The following is a 22,405-nucleotide window of genomic DNA, read 5'->3' on the forward strand; positions in this document are numbered from 1 at the left end:
CGAATTCTCAACGTTTTTGTTGATTTCCGGCGGCCATTTTGGTGTACCTACTAGGTGGCACCTCCATACAAAGCTCTTATAAGTTCCTGACACGTTTCGGACGTTTCGTCAAAACGTTATGCACCACAGAGACTTGAGACTTTGACTAGTTGTTTATGTATTAGTCTTTTATAACATTTCGTTTTCTTAGCCTTTTTCATTGAACGGTTTAAAATTCATTTTTCGTTGCGTGACAGTGAAATCAATTGATTTCAAAACACATTGGGTGTCCTGTGTTACTAGTAAACCGTGATTTACATACACTGATATTCTTTCGTGTTTCATCGTGAATACTTCATAAGGACGTTTCTTGAGCTCTTAGCAACTTCATTATTACTTCATTGTATTAATCTATCCACGTAGACGGTGATGATGTGGATGTGGCTTAGATGAGCGTCGTATCACTCACTCCTTGGCTCAGAGAGCTTCCAGTTGCGGCGCGAGTAGAAATGCAGGTTTCTCAAAGAATGCAGATGATTGGATTTTCGACGTTGCTTTTCTTCATTTACTCATCGGTTAATACCCAGGCACATGCAGAAAATGTGGTGGAAAATGGCGGAGAAGTCGGCGAAGATGATTCAGAATTCCATGACAAAATGTCCCATGAACGAAGGTGAGTGATATTAAAGACACAAGTTTAATTAATAGTCGGTCCGGAGTTTTTCACGAATTTGATACGTGGCGGTACCAACAGAGAGAATAATAATTTTTATTCACTTTTTTGACTCACCTAGTGCAAGATTTTTTGCGTGTATCACCTTCGATCGACGTCAATAAACCCTCGACCCTCGATCGATCGACGTCAATAAACCTTTTATCAAAATGTTCGTACTGATAAAATTGCTCTCCAAGTCAATAAACCTTTTATCAAAACTTTTGAAGTTGATCGGATAATCATCCCCATGTCAATCGAGTATGCTTTTTCAAAAAAGTTTCCTTTTGAACTTTTTTTTCTGTTGATGCTCCCAACATGCTAGATTCTAGAATACCCCCTCACTTACAATGGGCCATTTTTGTGCTCAGCGACCTAGCCTCTGAATGGTTGCGAGGCTGCCGGTGACCTTGTAAATGGATACAGTCCTCACTGCTTTTATCATGTAAATTGCAATGTTGTAATTCTAATTAGTCTTCATCAACATTACAAAAGCACAAAGGTTTTTATCAAAACAGGGTCACCGGCAGCCTCACTTCCATTCTTAGGCCAGGTAAACTAGTATTGGTAGAAATTCACTCACATACTATTATGAATCCCGTAATCAGATTCACCTGCTACTCGCTATCTGTTGAGTGATAGTGAGTAGAAAAAAAGCCTGGCCAGTGTTTTGAACAAAAACAAAACAAAATCAATAAAAATTGGAATAAGGTATTATGCGAGGGGATCTCTGCTAAACAAATTAGACTACTCATTCTCGTTTTGGTTTAGTCAAATAGTCAACTCAGCAGTACACACCACGAGGATTATCTATTGACTCAGAAAACTCGAAGTCATATTCTCATCACTAAATATACTTTTTAGTTTTGAATGTGGCTGATATTTACCAGTATTTTGTATAAATTTGTTTCAGACATTTGCTGGCCCACCTAGCCGACAGAATGGACTTAGACGGTGAAGGACTAAGGTAGTTCTGAGTTTATGGGTATTAGTTGTAGGTACAGGTGTACCTCCAGTTCAAAGTACTGGCCCGCATTGCTCGAAGCATGGTTTGTGCTAACCAGCATTAAATACCGTGGAAACCTATAGGCTTTGATACCTCTTAACCAACGGTTAGCGTTAATCAGGCTTTGAGTAACCAGCCCCTGGTATCTTGTTGGATCTGTTGTCAAAAAAACACAATACTCAATCTGCAAATAGAAAACATTATTGTTTGGCATCACCATTGAAACCAGTATTTTTTTCCTATCTTGGATATAGAATAACCAAAATGTTGTTTACGCAATGGCAATGCTGAACTATTCATAATTTTTGAAGTGAGTTTCAAGCAAAAGCTTTGCCTCCTCTAAGGGAATGACCACAACTGTATTTGCTAATTTTGTAGTTTGGGAAAACATCAATGTCATTTTAATTTTAAGATCTAAACACATTCTTAGATTTCATTATTTATTACACTGTACATGTGCTCTTCCACTTGTCTTTAGACACATTCAGAAGCATTTAGGTGAACAAACTTTGAATGCTGAGGAGAGCAAAGATCTAAAAGATGTTGCTGATGGTGATAACTCTAAAGGTAAAGCTCTTAAGCTGTGCATCCTACCCACAATGCTGTGCTACATCTTTTTAATGCTTTGAAGAATAACCTCTGTACAGCAGAGCTCTCTCAAGTTGGTGTAAAAATTAAAATAAATTCTGCTTGGAACAGAAGTTTGACATTTGTAAAGTCTAGCATTTTAAAATTTAAGTCTTCCGGCCAAAAACTTTTAGCAATTTCACTTCTTGCATTTCATTAACACTGTTAGAATTAAGAAATGATGGAAATTGGAAGGAGGAGTTTTGTTCTTTCCATGCATGCAGCCAGAAGTGGATGTGCACATGAGCTTGAGTTCTACATTACTCACAAGTATGTGTTAACAGGGGCTGCGGAGTACGTTTGAAAGTGGGGGGGCTAAGTCTTGGTATGTGTATGAATAGTGTAAATTACTAAATATTTGAACAAGCTAAAAACAACACTATAAGGAAAAGTGGTTGGGGGGCGGGGGCTATAGCCCCCCTGCCCCTCCCTCTCAGCGGCCCCTGATTAATTTAAAGAATTATATTTCAAAAGCTGTCATATGTGCAGCAGGTTTGAAATGCTGATAGCTGGTAACTGGAAACAGGTAATTCAATCCTAACTGTAACTGGTAACAGGGCTAGGGTTAGGGTTAGGGACAGGGACCCTAATTACCTGTTACCTGTTACCTGTTACCTGTTACCAGTTACCTTTTAGGAGTTACCAGCATTTTAGACCCACCGTTCATGTTTGCATGCAAATTCAGTTTGACTTGCAAATGATGAAAAACAAATATTGTTTTTTTCTGTCATTTGAGTTATGTGTACACTCAAATACAGCTTTCTTTGATTTTTATCTGCAACAGGTATCTTTTATTTCTTCAAATTTCATGATTATGACAATAACGAAAAGCTTGATGGCCTTGAGTGGATGCAAGCATTGACAGACTTTCACCGAGAAGATGAGGAGAACAAAGGAGAATTTAAGGAGGGAGGCAAAGTGTTCCTTGAGCATGAAGCCGAGGCTATCATCGATGAACTTCTAAGTAAACATGATAAAAATGATGATGGGATGATTGACTTTTTCGAATTGATGAACTCAAGAGTTGAGTCTCTAATGACGGACTTGGACAAACCCGAACCAGGGGAAAGTGAAGATCACACTGGAGAGGAACATACACAAAATGCTGAAGAACAGTCATCGCTAGAGCAAGAATTCAATCAACTGCAACAGAAAAATGAACAAACAAATGACCAAGGATCACAGGAAGACCAACAACGCAATGAGCATCGACAGAATGACGAACCGCAGGTGCAGGACAACCAACAACAAGAAGAAAATAATGAACAAGAACAAAATAGTGAAAAAAATGTGGAGAACCAAGAAACAAATGACCAGGAACAAAAGCAAAATGAACCTAGTTCATTGGAAGAAGAATACAATAGGCAGCAGCAACAGCCATAATAAATCACTCTTACTGAAATTTAAAAAATAACAAAACAGTAAAATAGTCTGAATTTAGTTAGCCCATACGGAAATTAGGGTAGTTTTAAAAAAAAAGAAAAGTCACATTAAGGCTTAATTTGGGTCTTAAAAGGTAACAGAAGAATTGCAAAGTACATAATTTGTCGCAAACTTTTTCTAGAGGTTGGGGCACAAACAGAAAAAGCTCTTGACCATGCATTGCTGATTTACCTTTAGGTAAACAAAAAACCCTGCATTCTGAATTAAGAATTCCTCAGGTGTCCTCGTTTGCTCTTTGAGGACATGATCAGGCAGTGATAAAAGAGTTTTTAGCACTTGCTATAGAGGTAAATACAATCCTTTGTTTTGGTACAGCTGAAACTCCTTTGTGAAAGATGCCCCAACTTTGACTTCTTAAGTGCTTTTTTCCGCTCCTTGTTTTTCAAAATCAGTTTTGGGTCTTGACCATCACAAGATAAACTCGGAAATTATTTTAGCAACTATAATTCCAGCAACTTTGTTTGGGTACTCTTAAGTTACCACTTGATAGACAGTTAAAGTACTTCGTAATACTTTTTTAAAACGAATATTTCAAACTCTTAAAATTTCGTATATTAATCACGTGCTTGACATTTTCACAATCTTAAATGAAATGAGCACATCTAACGTCTTTCAGCATCTTTTCACAGACAAATACCGGTAATCATTATAGGATAAAAACTTTGTTTTCATGCAGTATGGAGGAAAGATGATTTTACAAGAAAGTGGTGTCGGTGAATTTTTCCTCTTGGTAAATTAATATTGAGTGTTTTCAGGTGACGTAACGGCGGCCATGTTGGTGTCCCCAACTAATGCTCCGGGAATTGAGCTCTATTATCATGCAAAGGTTTCCTTTGTTTCGATGGAAAAACAAGGTTACTGATCACATAAGTGAAAACACTATGTTTACCACAATTGCTTGTAATCTCGCATTCTGATTGGGTAATTTGTCGTTGTCGATTGGAGTCTACACAAGTCTACACAACGAAAAACCTTAAATAACAATGACCACAACCAGGTTTTCGGAGCCCGCGAGACTGAGCATCCCCAGCAAACCATTGTTTTAACGAAAACCGCTGGTCAGCAACCTTGGTTCTGGTCATTGCTGTCTAAGGTCTTCTCTACACAACGCTGCTCGCGTCAATTTGTCACGCAATGTAATAGCCAATCAGGAACGCTCATTTTGGGAATAAACCAATCATATTGCGAGAAAGTTATAGACAATGCTTGCTCTTCCTTTGTGTCATGATTTTGGTCACGCTCTGAAAAAAAAACACTTTCTTTGGCGTGGAATATTGTGGTAGAAAACAAATCGAAAGTGGTTCAGCGTTCTGTGCACTCTTATCGACAACGATATTGGTCATCAAAGTGGTCAAAATTTGTTGTGGACTCACTCGGCTGCGAACTTTCGATTTGTTAACTATTCCATTGTTTAATTTTGGACTTGAATATTACGTTTCTAGCAATGTGACTTTCTAGAAATGTGACTTGCTAATTCATCTTTCAAATCGGCACCCTTAATCCTCACGGTATTAACGAACGCTTTTCATTTGACTAATATATTCCTATTTTTCACGTTGCCATGTTACCACCAATAGCGTAGCTCGTACTCTACTATAAAAACTACACGTAACCCACAATTCCTCGATTCGCTCTGACGAAGGGCTAACGCTCGAAACGTTAGCTTTTAGAATCTCTGTACGGTGGCCAATTTACATTGTCAGCTCCGCAGCAATCTCGGTTATCAGACCATTATATGAGATGATAGCACAAAGTATTGCTAAGCTGAAAACTTCGTGGCGGGCCAAGAAGCATTTCCTGAACTTATAAGATTTGCTAAACAGTAAATAAGTAAATATAATTTCCGCGCCCATGAAGAAATCATGTGGAATCGTAACGGAATCCAACATCTCGTCCGAACTGGTCACGTTTAATGATTTTTAACCGTGTACGTTTTCGTAGGTCCGACATATCAGCCTGGCTTATTGACCCCGTTTATATAGTAACTGACAGTCCCTTGTGAAAATGACACATCTTTGGTTTGTAAAATGACATTAGCATCTTGGCCGATTTGCAATCACCACTGCTCAAAATAAAAGCAGTCATGTTTGCGTTTTTGTTTTTACTTGTTGTCTCTTCGGCCAATGGATTTTCTCTCACGGTTTTGCATACGAACGATAACCACGGTCGCATTGAAGAAACGGACACTCACGGCTTCTTGTGTTTTCCAAACGATGCACAAGCAGGGAGGTGTTTTGGAGGAATGGCGCGCAGAGCTACCATGATAAAACGAATTAGAGCTCGGGAGAAGAATGTGCTGCTGTTGTGTGGCGGAGATGTCTTGACTGGAACACCATGGTATAAAGTTTACCGCGGTAATGCCTCGAGGAAATTCATGAACGAGCTTGGTTACAATGCAATGGTGAGTGACACACCCTAAGCGAAAATTCAGCATGTACACTCACAGTAGTACTGTACAATAACTGCTGTGGCACCTTACTTTAATTTCACCAATCATTCGAAATTCACAGTGGGTATGACTTTGGCAATTTTTCATGTCAGTAGTGAGAAGTACTTTGAAAATTAGTCAATTGTAGACAGCACGTTTTTGGATCTTTTAAATTCAATCGACGGTTTAGTGGAACGTTTTACGCACTCGTGTTATGGTCACTCGTTTGGCTGAGCTCGTCTTCAAATAGTATCGTTGCCACTGAAGTTTCAAAACGTATTTCTCGACCCGGAAGTGTGTTCATTTACTGCGAAAGAAATTTGATACTTTTTTATTACAAGCAACCATGCATGTTTGAAAAAGGTTTTCTTTAGAGTAACATGAGATAATAGACAGTAACTGTCAGTAGTCAGATGAACTTTGTATTTGAAAATTATGCTGTCGTAAACAACACGCTTTTGGCTTTGTTTTGTTCAATCGACGTTTTATTGGAACGTTTTGCGTATTTGTGCTATGGCCACAAGTTTGTCTTGCAACGTCTGTCTTTGAGTACTGCCGTTGCCACTAAAGGTTCAAAATATATTTCACGATGCGGAAGTGTGTTAATAGAACGCGGAAGAAATCTGACGCGGTTATAATACAAAGACCAATGCATGCACGCACGATTATGTTTGAAAAGGGATATTCTTTATTAGTATATACTCACTCAGTGATCTTGGTGTTTCAAGCTTAAGCAATAGAGGACGTTTTCCGTGTTTCCATGGCCTCATCTAAACACGAGAGGGAAGAATCCGAGACAATTATGCAAACCAGAGACGCAGTCGAGTCGCGAGTCGCGTGTCGTGGATAAATTGTCGCTTGTATTCATATTCATATTCATATTCTTAAAAGCTAACTTTAGGCCTAATTAGGCATAAGGTTGTTATTGTTTTTCCATGCGCCGAGCTGTGACATAGCACGCCCGAAAACGAAAACGAATACCACGAAAACGTGTCTGCTAACCCAGGATTAGCGCTAATTTCTTACACCTATATAGTACAATCTGCCGCTTGAGTCGCGTTGTATAAGCTCCTAATGATATACATGGAAAAATCAGTTAGTTTCCAGGTGGTACAGAGCAAAAAAGACGTAATTCAGTGCAAAAAGAGCTAACAAACCAAGCATTCTGATTGGTCAATGAAGGAGGAAACTTAAATGCGAGCCTTGAATGGCGCAATCTTTGCTCGATTGCGTGATATGCGCACCTTGCTTCTGCATAATTATGATATGCTATCTTCAATTTTTTTTCTGTATATCATGAGTTTTCTCCTGAAATTTGGAATAAATAAGCACATGTAATTTTTTTCAAGGACTACAATTTGCACTTACCCAATTTTGTTCATCTTCGAAAAAATTCACTCCTGCTAATTTACACCAAATTGTACTTGAAATCTTATCATGTGAATAATACCTAGACAAAAAAGACCTTTCATAACAACTTTAACAAAAAATTATCGCGTTATTACTAGGCCCTTGGAAATCACGAGTTTGATGACGGCATCGATAACCTGGTGTCCTTCCTAAGCGGACTGAATTTCACAGTTGTGTCTTCAAATCTGAATGTCAGCCATGAACCAAAGTGGCCCCGCTCCCCTCCCCTGTTCGTCAGGTCTAAAGTTCTTGAAGTGGGAGGACAGAAGATAGGCATTGTGGGATATGTTTTAAAGAGTACTCGACTGTAAGTACAATTAAATATCAGTCATACTCGTTATAGAAATAGCCTCATCTCTTTTAAAAGTTTCTTAACTATAGCGTTTGTTCGCAGATTCAAACCTTTTTGCTTCATAAAATTTGATAATCGGGAAGGGATACGTTTGGTGTCACAACATGTCCGCAGGACCCCATAACTCCACTCTACCCTCCTTACGTTGAAAGCGAAAGGACCGTCCTTGTGTATCAGGATGCGTTTTGCAAAATACTTCATTGTATGCGCTGCACATCTGCATATGGTTCTGAAGCTTCTTTGCTTCTGCAGGTTCTGCAAGCGGTTGCGTTAATGGGAGGGGATATTAACAATCATAGAACGACAAAGGTGTAAATGGAGCGACGCGTAAGCAGGAGAGGTAATATGCTTGGCGCGCTTGGCTTGTCTCCTTACTCGAACGCGCGCGTACCTTCCAGCGTGGCTCATGACTCCCCCACACGCGCGCGTTTACTCCCTCGCTTTGACCCTCGCTACGCAGACTCCCTTTCTAAAACACTGTGTTTTGCGTAGGTATACGTGGCCCGGTCCAGGACCGAATATCAAGTTCCTCTCTGAGGTGGAGTCTGTCAGAAGTGCTGTTAAAGAGCTTCAGAGACAAAACATCAACAAGATTATAGCTGTTGGTCACTCAGGGATTGAGGTGGACAAACAAGTTGCAACAGAAGTGGATGGAGTTGATATAGTGGTGGGAGGACACTCAAATACATTCCTTTACAAAGGTTGTAAAGTAAAAAGCTAAATTAAATATAAAGATGTAACTTATAATAAAAGAGAGGAAACGACGAGCAAAGACGTCAAGGGAAATACAGAAAATAGTATTTGTGATTGTGTAGATTTCATAGCTTTATAGCTAGATAAATATACTTAGAACTTTGTAAAAAAACACTACAGCCAGTTGCACAAATGTTGTAACACCTCGTACAAAAAAGTGCGCTTACCGACTTCACAGGATGGCCAAAAAGAAATGTTGTTGGATGGCATGGTGAACATTTTTCTCTAAGTTGTCATGGTAAGATGTTTCCTCTACATTTCGGCAACTGGTTGTACTGTAACCGGCGTCCATTATCAACACCTTTCCCTCCCCCTGACGAAAATACACTCCGGCGTCTATGGAAATTACTGTACAAGGATACGTTTTGTGAATAATAATTCTTGGTCCCATTTCAAGTTTAGTTATTTTTATGTTGTTCCAATAATAGACGAACTGTCTGTTCTCACTTTTGTTTGAGTTAGGTACACCACCTTCTACAGAGACCCCGTATGGGTCATATCCTCTAGTGATAACACCCAAAAGTAACCCAAACTTGAAGGCCTTGGTTGTCCAGGACTTTGCATATGGCAAATATCTTGGTCATCTGAAAGTTGAATTTGACGAAAATGGCAATGTGATCTCGTGGTCTGGCAACCCCATACTTCTCAATAATTCAGTGCCCAAAGATTCAGTGATTCTTCAACAAGTCCTCCAGATGAAAACTGAGGTGGCAAAGATGACGGAGGTAAGTACAATCCATTGTTAGAATCGCGTAAAAACATTGCCTTGGGATTTTAGCGGCTCTCTCTTCCCTTGACGCAATCTCGTAATAGATGCAATTGCCTTAAAAACTGCCTTTAAATTCATTTTTGAGATGATAATTTACAAATTTTAACGCAATTTAAATGATCTTGAAATTTCGGTTTGGTTGGACAGCGGAATGTTTGAGACCACCTCCGAAGGTGTTCCACTTTGTCCGGTCCAACTGGTGCGAAATATCCCTTTCAATTTGGCAAATTTGTCGTTCTTTTATTGTCTCTTAGTTTTACAAGCCCACGTCAATCTCACAGATTGACACGAACTTATGCGAATCAGTTTATCGGAAAAGCACCAACGAATCTGCCCTGAATTTGATCGGGATTGTACATCGTATACTGTTGACACGGAATACTTGAAATTTCAAACCGGGATTTTGATGAAGGGAAAGCCGCTTTGTGTTAATCATGATCTTCGACAAACTTTGCATTGCATAGGTTAAATTGCCAGAAACGGTTATATGTAGCAAAAGAATACCTCTTAGTTCAAAAAAATAATAATTATGAATGATCCAACTAATTAAAAGCTAAAATCTCACTGATTTCCTGTAGGTCAAAGTGGGTTCCAGTTTTGTTTTCCTCAGTGGAAGTGATTGCATGTGGAAGGAGTGCAACTTAGGGAATGTTATTACCGATGCCTTTGTGTTCCATTATGCTAATCAATCGGCAAATGATGTTCAGTGGACGGATGCGAGTATTGCAGTGCAGCATGGTGGAAGCATACCTGCATCTATTCCTGTCAGTGCTCAAGGTAGGACCGCACAAGGTGCTGACCAGTCAAGTTAATCGATTTAGTTTCGCTGGTTCTCGCGTCGCAAAGAGCTGTTCACAGAATGTACGATCAGTTGAACAAGGAATTAAGCGCGATAGAAGCAACTTTATCAACATTTAAGAGCTCCCAATGGAAAATTATTCCTTTTAAAAACGTTTTCGTCTATCAAACACCACAAATTTTGCTTTTACCCAGTGCTACGCGATCCTCTAATAAACGTCCTCAAAGCAAAGTGTGAAGTGCACTGTTGTATATAATGATAGTGAGGATGATGATAAACCACAACAGGAGCCCATCACTTTATTTCTTGAGTCAATCCTTTCCCGAGTATATTTATTTTTAGAACGGCTTTTCCCCCCGAAAAGTGTCGTATTTCCACTGCGAAACGCGAAAAAAAAAAACATTCCAGCGTAAGGCGTTTTTGTTGGGTTATTTGACTTAACATAGTTTTGTTTTGAATGGGCTCTCTACCTCGAAACCCTTACGAGATGTTGTTAATTTATTATTACCCTTTGACGTCCAAACCGGCCTAAACCGGCTAGACTTAGTATTTTACTCTGTCTAACGCCAGACGATTTTACTCGTCAATGGGGAACCCCTTGGGAGTCAATGGGTTAATAGTCAGATAATTTCTTTAACTCAACTCAAAACAACAAATAAGTACAGAATAAAAAAGTTGAGATTTACAAACAGCAAAAGTCGTGAATAAAGGAAATTACGTACAAATATCTAGATAATGAGTGAATTGGGATCATCCAAGTGCAGTGATTAATCTAGTGGATAATCCCGACAAAAAAGAAAAAAAAGTAACTCTATTCGAGAAAGGGATGACTCCATATGGAGGGCTCCTGGCCACAACAATTACATTGAACTCCCAAGCTTATCTGGCCGAGTGCAAGTGCTTCTCTAGTTCAGGAAACTGTAAGTCATAATCTAATCATTTCGACGCAGGTCAAATTAGAACCTTGCCGGAGCGTGCGAAACTTATAGTACGCGGAGGAACACCTCTCGTAGTAGAGAACGTACAAACTCAAACTCAAGCAACATATGACAACGGGCCACGGAATCCGAGTAATATTGTGGAAGACAAGTGCCCTCCCCTCTGCCCAACCCTGCTACCGTAATAGCCCAATCATAGCTCTTTATTGTTCTCTGCATTTTAATTTCCTTAGGTAATGTCACATATGGTCATATCGCTAACATTGTCCCGTACAAGGCTCTTGTCACAGTGGATGTTGTAGAGTTGAAAGGTCGCGACATGCTCCAGTTATTTGAACGACTGGCATCAAAATTCGACGGAAAAAATCCTAGTGACTCATTCCTGCAAGTCTCAGGTATTTTCACCTTTTTTTCCAGAAGGAGAGAGCCAGCTTATCCACAGGCCAGGGAAGGCAGTCGAGAGTTGAGCAGTGTTCGACTTCCACGCGGTTCTGTCGGGCTTAAATCTATGGTAGCTTTCCTATGTCTTTCACATGATATGATATGATATTTTATTATTTATGCACGGTAAAATCATCAGCTAAGATTACAAACCATGCTAAGATCTAAATTACAAAAGGTAAAATTTTAAAATGATTACAATAAAATACAATTAAACTATATTAATTCTAAAGCTGCTTTCCATGAATGCCGTGCTTTATACTAAAAAATGTCTTTAATCAGATTTTTGAAAAGCCCAAGAGACTCTGCTTGTCTCGCTTTGAGGGGTAAGCTATTCCAGACAGTAGCACCTCTATAGCTGAAGCTGTTTCTATAATAATTTGTCCGCGGAAACGGAACATTAAGCTTTCTTTCAGAGTCTCTTAAACTATAAACAGATTCGCGGTTTGTAAATTTAGAACATAGATATTCCGGTGCTAGCCCCTGAAGACACTTATAGACCATTGTGGCCAGCGCAATTTGTTGCTGGCTAACTAGATTTTTCCAGCCTAAAATTTTGAATAGCTCCCTAGCATTTGCATCAAAATTAGAGAAGGTCAAAACTCTGGCTGCTCTATTTTGCAGTTTTTGTAATTTGTCATGTAACGTGATACCACAGTTTCCCCAGACGACATTGCAATAGTCAAAGTGCGGTTGAAGTAAAGCGTGATAAATAGAGCGCAATGTCGTCTGAGGAACGAGATGCCTTACACGTTTGAGGGCTCCAATTCCAGAAGTTACTTTCTTTGTCAGTTTATCGACATGGCTACTCCAGTTAAGATTATTATCAATAAGCACGCCCAGGGATTTAGCAACAGAAACTTAAGTGATAGGAGCACCATTAATCTCGGGAATTGGAGGATTTGTGAGAGCACACAACCTCTGCCTTGATCCAATCAGCATAAATTCGGTTTTTGTCATGTTCAGGGTAAGTTTGTTTGCTATCAACCATTTTTTAACATTTTCTAGATCATGGTTAAGACTTGATTCTATGTCGCCTGTATTGTCACCCGCATATGTTAGGTGGGTGTCATCTGCGTACATCCATGGCACACAATTCGTTAGACAATTTGGCAGATCATTGATATATAGCAAAAACAACAATGGACTCAAAATAGTCCCTTGAGGGACGCTGCAACTTAGTGAGCAAGTTTTAGAAAGTGATCCATTAATGGAACACTTTTGAGTGCGGTTGTCCAAATAGGACTTAAACCAGTTGTAAGAAATGCCATGTATGCCGTAATTATTTAAATTAGATAAAAGGATCTCGTGATTAACCGTATCGAAAGCTTTTTTTAGGTCTAGGAAAACAACAGCGTTTATTTTTCCTCGGTCAATGTTGTAAGCCCAAGTATCCGTAGCCCCAAGTAGAGCCGTAACGGTGGAATCTGAATAGAGCGAAAACCAGATTGGCATTTACATATTACGTTATGCTTTGTTAGGTACGCATATAATTGGTTGTAAACTATTCTTTCGAACACTTTGGCTATAACCGGGATAACGGAAATTGGGCGGTAATTGTTTAGGTCATCACGTTCCCTTGTTTGAATAGTGGAGTGACCCGTGCACACTTCCAGTCGTCTGGGAACACACCTACATTTAATGACTGATTGAAAATATAGCACAGCGGTTTGCAAATAAGATCCGCGCATTCACGAATAAGTCGAGAAGAAATTTTGTCAAGGCCGACTGCCTTTGATTTTTTCAGTTTATTCAGCAGTGAAAATACTTCATTTGTGGAGGTTGGGCGGACCTGAAACTCCTTATCCGTGCTAGTGAGATAATTCAGATAGCTGTTGCCATCTGAAGAAGGAATATCACTAGCAAGTTTCGGGCCAATGGTAGCAAAATAACGGTTAAATTCGTGCGCTATTTCTGCTGGAGCTGTTACTGATTGCTCATCTACATTCAGTTGTTTCACAGACGTTTCCACGAAATTTCGGGAAGACAGCTCATTGATGATCTGCCAGGTTTTGCGGGAATCACCCTTATGCTCGTTTAGCATATTTTGATAATAAACTTGCTTCGCTAGCCTAGTCGCACTATTGACTTTGTTCCGCTGTCTTTTAAAGTGAACCCAATCATTAGGATTTTTTGATCTAATTGCTCTGAGTTTCAAAATATCTCGATCGTGCATCTGTTTTTTAAGCTCAGAAGTAATCCATGGGGAACCCCGCGCGTGAACACGAGTGGTTCCCAATGGAGCGTGCTTGTTAACAATAGCCAAAAAGGATTCCTTCCATTCATTCCACATATCATTTGGATTGGAAGAATTGTTTAAGTGATCCCAATCTTGAGATGCAACATCGCTACGAAATTTATCACGGTTAAAATTTCGAAAATTCCTATAGGTTATATTAGTGTGACCCTTACTCTGTCCATTAATGGCTAATTTTCGATAGACATAGACCATGCTGTGATCGCTAATGCCAATATGACGCACACCTGAGCATAACACCTTGTCAGGACAGTTAGTAAAAATTAAATCAATCAATGTTGCAGAAGTTTCGGTTATTCTTGTTGGTTCTGTTATGAGTTGTTGAAGACCATAAACATCCGTGATAGTTAATAATTTGCGTGTATCGCTATCAAACTGGGATGCGGCCATATTGCAATTTAGATCCCCTAAAAGGTAGAATTCAGTATTAAGGGAATGCAATTTCCCAATCAACTCTTCAAAAGGAGAAAATATACCAATAAGCGAATTAGGTGGTCTATACCACGTAGCAACAATAAATGATTTAGAACGAGGTTTGCGTATTTCAATACAAAGGTTCTCAAGACTGTCCATGCAAAGATCGTTGCGCACCGAAAAGTTAATTGACTTTTTTACATAAAAGAAACGAACAGAAACTACAGGAACGGAGGAATCAAAATTGTGTAAAGGGCAAGTTAAAACGCAGCTCAAAAGCGTCTTTTGAGCAAAGAAACAAAAATAAACTAACCAAGAAAGTAAGCATGCAATAAAACAGTGTCACTACAACGGAGGACAGGGAATGACAAGCCAGATGTCTGAACCATTATATCAAACAATTAAGCACTTGAAGGAAATGTACCAAAAATGCCCCTCCCTCCCCCTAACGCTCCCCCTTCCTCCTCTCCCTACCAGTGATAAAGAGATTTTTCACTTTTAACTTTTTTGACCATGCACTTTAGGTCTCCAAATAACGTACGACATCGCAAAGACTCCTGGTAAAAGAGTCGTAGACTTTAAAGTTCGCTGTGCCGCCTGCCAAGTCCCTGCTTTTGAGCCACTCGATAAATCAGCCGTGTACAAGGTAATCCTGACATCAATGTTGGCGCGCAATAGTTTTGTCAAGGAGAAGAGATTGTCTCATCGAGTTGGTATTACAGACGACATGGCAATTGTGAACTATTTCAAGGCCAGGTCCCCCGTTACGACTGGAGTGGAGGGCAGAATCACCTTCGCAGACACGAAAGTATGTGGTGGCGCTAAGAGCCTTCAGACTTTGAATATGCTATTGGCACCTATCATAATCGCACAATTAGTAGTATACTATGTGGTTTGAAGAGGTTCTGTTTTGCTGGACCTAATATAATATCTATTGAAGAGAGTTGCCAGGAAAAAAAATGTTAGGAAAATTAAAGTAGATTTCAGTTGAGTGTTGAGCGTTAATTTCGCGATTGTTTTGCAAGTCATCGATTTTACGCTTGATGATTGGCTAAAAAATCTCGCGCCACTTGCTTTTTCTTCCACGCGCTTAAAGAGATTTACCAGATTTAAGAAACGACGACGGCTACGCCACAAGACAATTATATTATTGGTTAAAAGAAGAAGAAAAATAATCGTGCCGCACGTGTGGCACGCATTTTAGCCCATATTATTTCGGTACTCTGCACAACGACGAAGACGACGAGAAATCAGCAAATTTGAAGTGCTGATGACAACGTTTCCATACAAATGTAAACATTTCATTCTCAATTTGTACTCTCAAACCGCTCGAACAAATTTGTTTTGTCATAAATACGTTGTTAGACGATCCAGATAGTCTTGGCCTGTGAGCAAGCTCTCTTAAAGAAAAACGTAATAAAGCTTTATAACCTGCATTTTGTCTGAATAAACCAGTTTTTGCCACTGGACTTTCAGAATCTTGCGCGCACATTGTACCCAATTACCTTCCATCGCGCTCAAGACATGACGAAGTCACGCAACGCTCTAAGAAGCGATGCGTTGAGTGACTTCGGCCAAAGCGGCTGCAAAGGATCTTTCAGGGGTCATCTTGCATTTCCTATTTGACTCAAAAATAAATGTAACGCCATCCAAATCAACTATGCTTGCCTTGATGTTTGTTTTTTCATTTCTCTTTTCTTCGGTCAATGGATTTTCCCTCACCGTTTTGCATACGAACGATAACCACGGACGCTTTGAAGAAACCGACACTCACGGCTTCATGTGTTTTCGAAACGATGCACAAACAGGGAAGTGTTTTGGAGGAATGGCGCGCAGGGCAACTATTATCAAACAAATCCGTTCGCAAGAGAAAAACGTTCTTCTGTTGTCAGGCGGAGATGTGCTTACTGGCACATTGTGGTATACAGTATACCGCGGTAATGCGACAAGAGATTTTATGAACGAACTGGGATACGATGCTATGGTGAGTAAGGATATCAACACCGGGGTTGAAATTTAAGCCTGTGTGCCCTGCAAACAGAGCTAAGATGCTGCTCGCAGGGAAGCCCGTGTGACCTTTTGGGTCATTTTGCTACATTGTAGCTTCAAAAAAATTAGATTCGCGTGGTAAGTTTTAAAGAATGAGGGAAACGTTTCTGTCATGGCTTTTTTGACGGGAAATTTCCCTTTGCATTTTGCATTTAAGTTCTCTTGTGTAAACAGGGTTACGACAGCCAAAACACTCTGCAGACGATAAGCAGTCAAGAAACGGCCAAACATTTGGCTTATGGCTTGAATTCAAGCGGTAGACCCCTCAACCCGAGATTCTCATAACAAAATGTTTGTAAAATAATCGAACTGTTCGTAAATACTCAGAAATACTGATGAACAATCATCACTGTTGAACGTCACACTACCCCCAATCAATCCATACCACATGGGTCCCCATCACCTCGCGCGCTCCTCGCGCGCATGCCGCGCTCTGTTGTCATCAGTGAGACATCACGGAAACGACAACGCCAAAAGGCAGTGATATTTAACAATTATTGGCTGAGGGCGAGGTGAATATCGGTGTGATGACTTAAAAAATATGCATTTTCTTTAAAACAATTAATGTCTTCGTCCGTCACCTCGACAAAAGGGCTTGCGGCCATTTTGAAGAAACCGCTTAGGTGATTATCGCGTAAAAATCACCTCAAGTACAACCAATCAGCGCAGAGAATTTTCAATAATCGCCTATGTAATTATACTTATATTGGTTAAAAGAAGATAAACGATCGTGCTGCACGTGTGGCACTTTTCCGTACCCGTCAAAACAACGACTTGAAATGACCAACAACTGTGAATCTTTCCTTCTCTCTCTTCACTTCAAATTCGTCGGTGCCAATTCAGTTGTAGGATACTTCGCCCATATTGTACAACGTTAACAAGAGGGAATGATCGTGAAATACTTAAGATAGCTTAAAGTTATATTTTGAAGCAACGTTAGCCGTCGTGGTTTCTTAAACTCTCAATTTCAGAGATGACGAGACCAGCGACTGCAGCGAGAAAGTATGCTAGAAAATAATTGGTTTGTCAGGACGATTGTGGGCTTGAGCTTGTAAATATAACCTCGTTTCATTCTGTATTTTTGTTCTGAAACCTTTCTTATCCACTTTATTTTAGGATACTTTGCCCATATTGTACAATTCGAACGAGATGGAGTAGTCTTGTAAGACTTACGATAGTGCATAGTTATATTTTAAAGTGACGTATTCGTCAACGTCGCCGTCTCAACAGAATAGGGAGCTTAAGCAAAGACGACGACCACGGCTACCAGAACGTTATCTAAAAACGTTACTTCCCGTTACTGTAATAATCATGCGATTACTCCAAGTCCCTCGGTTTGGAAAGTGTGAGTCCACATTCCAAGATTACATTTGGTGAGAACGGTGTGGATATCAAGAAAAAAAATTGAAAATTCATCGTCAGGTGCTCTCGTCCTCCACATGACCTCAAATTTGATCACTTTAAGTCGTTGTCAAGACGAGACCAGAAAAGAAATGAATCAAAATGTAAAACGCTCCTCCAGGGCGTGAAGAACTATTGTTTTTGCTAATTACGCAAGTTGCTTGTGCTCATTCTGACCCAACCTCCCTCCTTCGTCACCAGGCCCTTGGGAATCACGAGTTTGATGACGGCATCGACAACCTGGTGGCCTTCTTGAACGGACTGAATTTCACAGTTGTGTCTTCAAATCTAAATGTGAGCCAGGAACCAAAGTGGCCCCGCTCCCCTCCCCTGTTCGTCAGGTCTAAAGTCCTCGAAGTCGGAGGACAGAAGATAGGCATTGTGGGATATGTTCTGGAGAACACTCCACTGTAAGTACATTTTAAATCTTAATTTGAGCAAGGGAATCAAGTCGCTCGACACTTCCCTGGAGTTCCAACCCCGACTGAAAATTGACATGAGATCGACCAGTAGAAAGCAGACTTGCAATTGTAATGAGTCTGAATTGAGATCAAAGTCTGTTGCATTTTCCCTGGTCAGATTTCAAAAGTAAAGGATAAATTTATGAGAGGATGTTTCGACTGGAGAATATAAGATAAGAGACCGAATCCCTGTGTTCTATGATAATTATTTAAAATTTATTCTTAGATCGCACCTGTGCAGCGAAGGTTAATTTTTTTCAGTTGTTCCCACATTGCGGGGTCCACTTCAACACCAATTGACCAATAAAGTGCGTCCTTGAAATGACCAAAAATTGTGACAGTAAACTACTAATAAAAATAGGTTGATTTTCATTAGAATGGGTCGGCCAGATATGTCGGGGGATTCGCCATCTTCACCCCTGGCCGCGACATATTTCCGGCATATTTTAACAACAAAAAGAAATGTGATATGATAATCATTGGGATGGATGTTGCTGCCTTCAACGCAGACGTCAGATCCAACTTGGAGGGTCTCTGTTTACTTTCTCACACGTGCCGACCACAGAGGATGCAATTGTCATAGCCTGGTCAAAAAAATCGTTGGGCTTTTGTTATAAACATGAATGTGACATGAATATGTAATGAACCCACAACTCACAATCACAATAGGCCATTTTCGAAATATCAAATATTCAGCTTGATAGTGAGGCAGTGAGGACGAAACAATAGAAACAAGTTGGAATCAATGCGAAAAATATTTGCATATCATCATTTGTCTTTGTCCTCTAAAGCTCTCTTTCAAGCTGAATTTAAATATATCGAAAAAGGCCTATTCGTTGCACGCGTACAAAGAGTTACAAAACGTACGAGAATGGATACTATCGTCGTGACCACACAAAAAGCTTTGTCAATACGGTTGGGCATGCTCTCCGAACATTACAATACGGAAGTGTCTTTCTGAGAAGCAAGTACAAATGGCGAACCGAATAAATCAAATTCTAAGCGAAAACCATCAAATTCATTCCCTGACTTAAACCAAAAGAAATCTCTTTTACCTTACGATGACAAACGCTTTATTTTAGAAGACGGGTGTCATACACTCACCCACGTACGGACATTACTCGATTCATGCACGCTAAGAGTTCATGGTAGTGCAACTGCATTTTCGCACTAGCATTGTTTGGAATTGATAACTTTCATGAATACTGAGAATAAAAACAGGATTTACACACCATAAAATGGTCTATACCTCATAAAATAAACGGGGTCAAAGAATACCTTCACAGCCGGATTTTGAACATTTCCTCGAACAGAAATATAATTAATATTTATGCTTACTCGATTTGGGCGAATTTCTGATTGGCGGAGATCAACAATGGCTCACCTCACAAGTCCAGCCGTATTTCAGGGCTGATCGCTGCCTCATTTCTTGAATCAGCGCCTGGTAATCGAGCGTAGTTTCAAAAACGTGCGCGCGCCGGGATAAAAGCAAGCCTAAATCTAGTCAGACCGACAGTAAGACCTAACTCACGAATAAGGGCTATTAAGTCAGAAAGACACGATTAAAAGGACTTGTTGTATGCATTGGTATTTCGGTTGCATCATGCTTTACTGAATATAACAACCGCAAAACAACCACAAAAATTAACCACTTTTCAAAAACAAATTTGTCGCTGTCACTTTTATGTGTAGGTATTCAAGACCAGGTCCAGGACCAAATATCAAATTCCTCCCGGAAGTGGAATCAGTGAGAAGTGCTGTGGAGGAACTAAAACAGAACAACATCAACAAGATTATAGCTGTTGGTCACTCAGGGATTGAGATGGACAAACGAGTGGCACGAGAAGTGGATGGAGTTGATATAGTGGTCGGAGGACACACAAATACGTTCCTCTATACAGGTGAAGGTTCGTCTGTATTATACAGAGCTAAGAGAAAGAAAATTGTCCTTGATCCATGATTGCCTGAATGATAGGCGGAACAAAACTATCATCTTCTCTTTTTTGCATTAAAACAATTAATGGATATCCAGTTCACTGAAGCATGATACAGTCCCAAGAGTAAATCACTTGTATTGTTTTTATGTAAAGAGCCCCCAAAGCGCGCGTATTGAATTATGAGGTGGGGATAATAGTCTATGAGAGTTTTATTGTTTTTGTCCACCAACAAGGCAAGTTCATCCATGACGAAACGTTCAAATGTTTTCACTAATTCGAATTTTACCAGGCTTCTCTGACAAATGGTTTCATTCCCTTATTTATTTCTTGTTTTAATGGGCTTGTAACGAACGATATTGTCGTTGCGGATTGCATCGAAAAACCAAAAGCTAAAGTCTGTAGAATTTGCTTTTCATTTACGAAAAAGAAACACCCACCTCACTGCAACAAAATTTTCCAGTGATCGTGAGGGTAGATGCTATTTCATCCATTTCAAACCATAATACTCTTCCGCCTCTCTATCGGTGGGAGGCGCGTTGGCCTCATGGTCAGTGTGCTCGACTCCAGATCGAGTGGTCCGGGTTCGGGTCTTTGCTGGAGACATTGTGTTGTGTTCTTGGGCAAGACACTTTACTCTCAGGGTGCCTCTCTCCACTCAGGTGTATAAATGGGTACCGGCGAAAGTGCTGTGGGTAACCCTGCGATGGACTAGCATCCCATCCAGGGGGGAGTAGAAATACTCCTAGTCGCTTCATGCTACAGAAACCGGAGATAAGCGCCGGCCTGATGGGCCTTCTAAGCTCGTAGCGGAGTTTACCTTTACCTCTCTATCGTTTAGGTACATCCCCTTCTTCGGAAATCCCATATGGTCCATATCCTCTAGTTATTTCAAAAGATGGGAACCCAGAATCTAAGGCACTGGTTGTTCAAGACTTTGCATACGGAAAATATCTTGGCCGCCTCAAAGTTGAATTTGACGACAATGGTCGAGTGATTTCTTGGTCTGGAAACCCCATACTGCTAGACAGTAAGATCCAGAAAGATCCGATAGTTTATAAGCTGGTTCAGCAGATGAAAGGTCCAGTGGCCAAAGTTTCAGAGGTGAGAGCTAAGGCTAAAACCTTTTTGTCTAATTTTAGCTCATTTTTTTGTCTGTTATCTACAGACACCGTGCAACTTCGAAAAGAGAGATAAAAGTAATAAGAGAACTTTTATGCTCTTATGACGGGCATGCGCAGCAGCAGCGGTTGGCCAATCTGCGTTTGCCATTTCTCGTACACGCAATGCTTAAGGCGCTGTTAAACTCGGCAATTTTTCGTGCAACTTGTCTCGTTTTCGATGATCAAATCAGGTTAAAGGAACATTTTCATTTGCTGCTGCTGCAAACCCTTGAGGCACAAGTTCCAGGACAGATGTTACACTACGCAATGATTGAAAAAGTTGTTGCAATTCTACTTTCCGCAACGGTTTGTGCAACTTGTCTTGCAACGGCCGTTGCAAGGTATTTTACATTGGCAAATGTCTCGGGCCACTTTTCTCGCCATGACGCCGCTTGACAAGTCGCACCAAAAGCGCCTTCAATCTCTCAGTCTAATTTTAATTTACCCCACACTTCTTATGTCCCTGAATCCGTCAATGCGCTCCATATCCTCCTACATGCCGGTGGTTCGTTTCACGGGTATTTTGAGCTTAAGATACCCGGTTCAGTAGAAGTCGAAAGAGATAAAAAGTCACCGCTCATCGAGCTACGGACTTCAAAACAAAGCTACATATCTTCTCTGATCAAATCGAAAGTATCTAAAATTTTGAACATTCAATCTTTTTGAATATCCACTGCTCGTATAGTGCAGTCCGTATCTCTGTGTTTGCACTGTACTTAGTTGTGTCTTTCAGTGCCTTAAGCTTCTTATTTTGTTTTGCACGTAAATGGACCATTTTACGGTTGCAGCTAGGTTACCTGGCCTAAGAACGGAAGCAAGGCTGCCGGTAACCCTACTTTGATAAAGAACTTCGTGCTTTTCTAATATTTATGAAAGTCAAGTAGACTACTGCACGACTGACAAAACATGTATTTTTAACGATATTTCGGCTAGCCAATACCAGCCTTCATTAGGTTTATTTGGAGGTCTAACGAATTTACAGAATATATATACACACGTTATGAAGTAACCGCGCACCGGTGGCTCGATTGGTTGAGCACCGGACTGCCATGCGGAAAGTCGTGAGTTC

General features: G+C 40.2%; 4 protein-coding genes across 4 annotated transcripts in view; 3 read left to right on the top strand and 1 right to left on the bottom strand.

The window, feature by feature from the left end:
- LOC137996668 (serine-protein kinase ATM-like) overlaps positions 1 to 22,405 on the bottom strand; it is a 194,784-nt gene that overhangs the window by 133,123 nt on the left and 39,256 nt on the right. The window lies entirely within an intron of this gene.
- Positions 276 to 3,781, top strand: LOC137996666 (cell growth regulator with EF hand domain protein 1-like). The gene is made up of 4 exons (XM_068842186.1): positions 276 to 652; positions 1,605 to 1,658; positions 2,176 to 2,264; positions 3,109 to 3,781. The coding sequence occupies exons 1-4, from the start codon at positions 429 to 431 to the stop codon at positions 3,705 to 3,707; spliced, it is 966 nt and encodes a 321-aa protein (XP_068698287.1). The 5' UTR covers positions 276 to 428; the 3' UTR covers positions 3,708 to 3,781.
- On the top strand, positions 3,923 to 15,838 carry LOC137996665 (5'-nucleotidase-like). The gene is made up of 7 exons (XM_068842185.1): positions 3,923 to 6,168; positions 7,704 to 7,912; positions 8,450 to 8,658; positions 9,173 to 9,435; positions 10,058 to 10,256; positions 11,450 to 11,611; positions 14,853 to 15,838. Exons 1-7 carry the CDS (start codon positions 5,851 to 5,853, stop codon positions 15,224 to 15,226), a joined length of 1,734 nt encoding a protein of 577 aa, XP_068698286.1. The 5' UTR covers positions 3,923 to 5,850; the 3' UTR covers positions 15,227 to 15,838.
- Positions 15,902 to 22,405, top strand: part of LOC137996667 (snake venom 5'-nucleotidase-like) — a 14,626-nt gene continuing 8,122 nt past the window's right edge. The window contains exons 1-4 of the mRNA XM_068842187.1: positions 15,902 to 16,312; positions 17,980 to 18,188; positions 19,932 to 20,140; positions 21,015 to 21,277. Coding sequence (XP_068698288.1) covers positions 15,989 to 16,312; positions 17,980 to 18,188; positions 19,932 to 20,140; positions 21,015 to 21,277 — 1,005 coding nt within the window. The 5' untranslated portion in view covers positions 15,902 to 15,988. The remainder of the gene's footprint in view (positions 16,313 to 17,979; positions 18,189 to 19,931; positions 20,141 to 21,014; positions 21,278 to 22,405) is intronic.

The sequence above is a fragment of the Montipora foliosa genome, chromosome 3 (assembly GCF_036669935.1).
Source record: "Montipora foliosa isolate CH-2021 chromosome 3, ASM3666993v2, whole genome shotgun sequence".
NCBI lineage: Eukaryota > Metazoa > Cnidaria > Anthozoa > Scleractinia > Acroporidae > Montipora > Montipora foliosa.

Bases quoted from the DNA above. Each gene is read 5' to 3' on its own strand.
- LOC137996666 (XM_068842186.1), top strand. From the start codon at position 429: ATGAGCGTCGTATCACTCACTCCTTGGCTCAGAGAGCTTCCAGTTGCG. The intron at 1,659-2,175 runs GTAGTTCTGAGT...ACTTGTCTTTAG, and splicing joins TTAGACGGTGAAGGACTAAG to ACACATTCAGAAGCATTTAG. The intron at 2,265-3,108 runs GTAAAGCTCTTA...TATCTGCAACAG, and splicing joins TGATGGTGATAACTCTAAAG to GTATCTTTTATTTCTTCAAA.
- LOC137996665 (XM_068842185.1), top strand. From the start codon at position 5,851: ATGTTTGCGTTTTTGTTTTTACTTGTTGTCTCTTCGGCCAATGGATTT. The intron at 6,169-7,703 runs GTGAGTGACACA...CGTTATTACTAG, and splicing joins AGCTTGGTTACAATGCAATG to GCCCTTGGAAATCACGAGTT. The intron at 10,257-11,449 runs GTAGGACCGCAC...TAATTTCCTTAG, and splicing joins TATTCCTGTCAGTGCTCAAG to GTAATGTCACATATGGTCAT.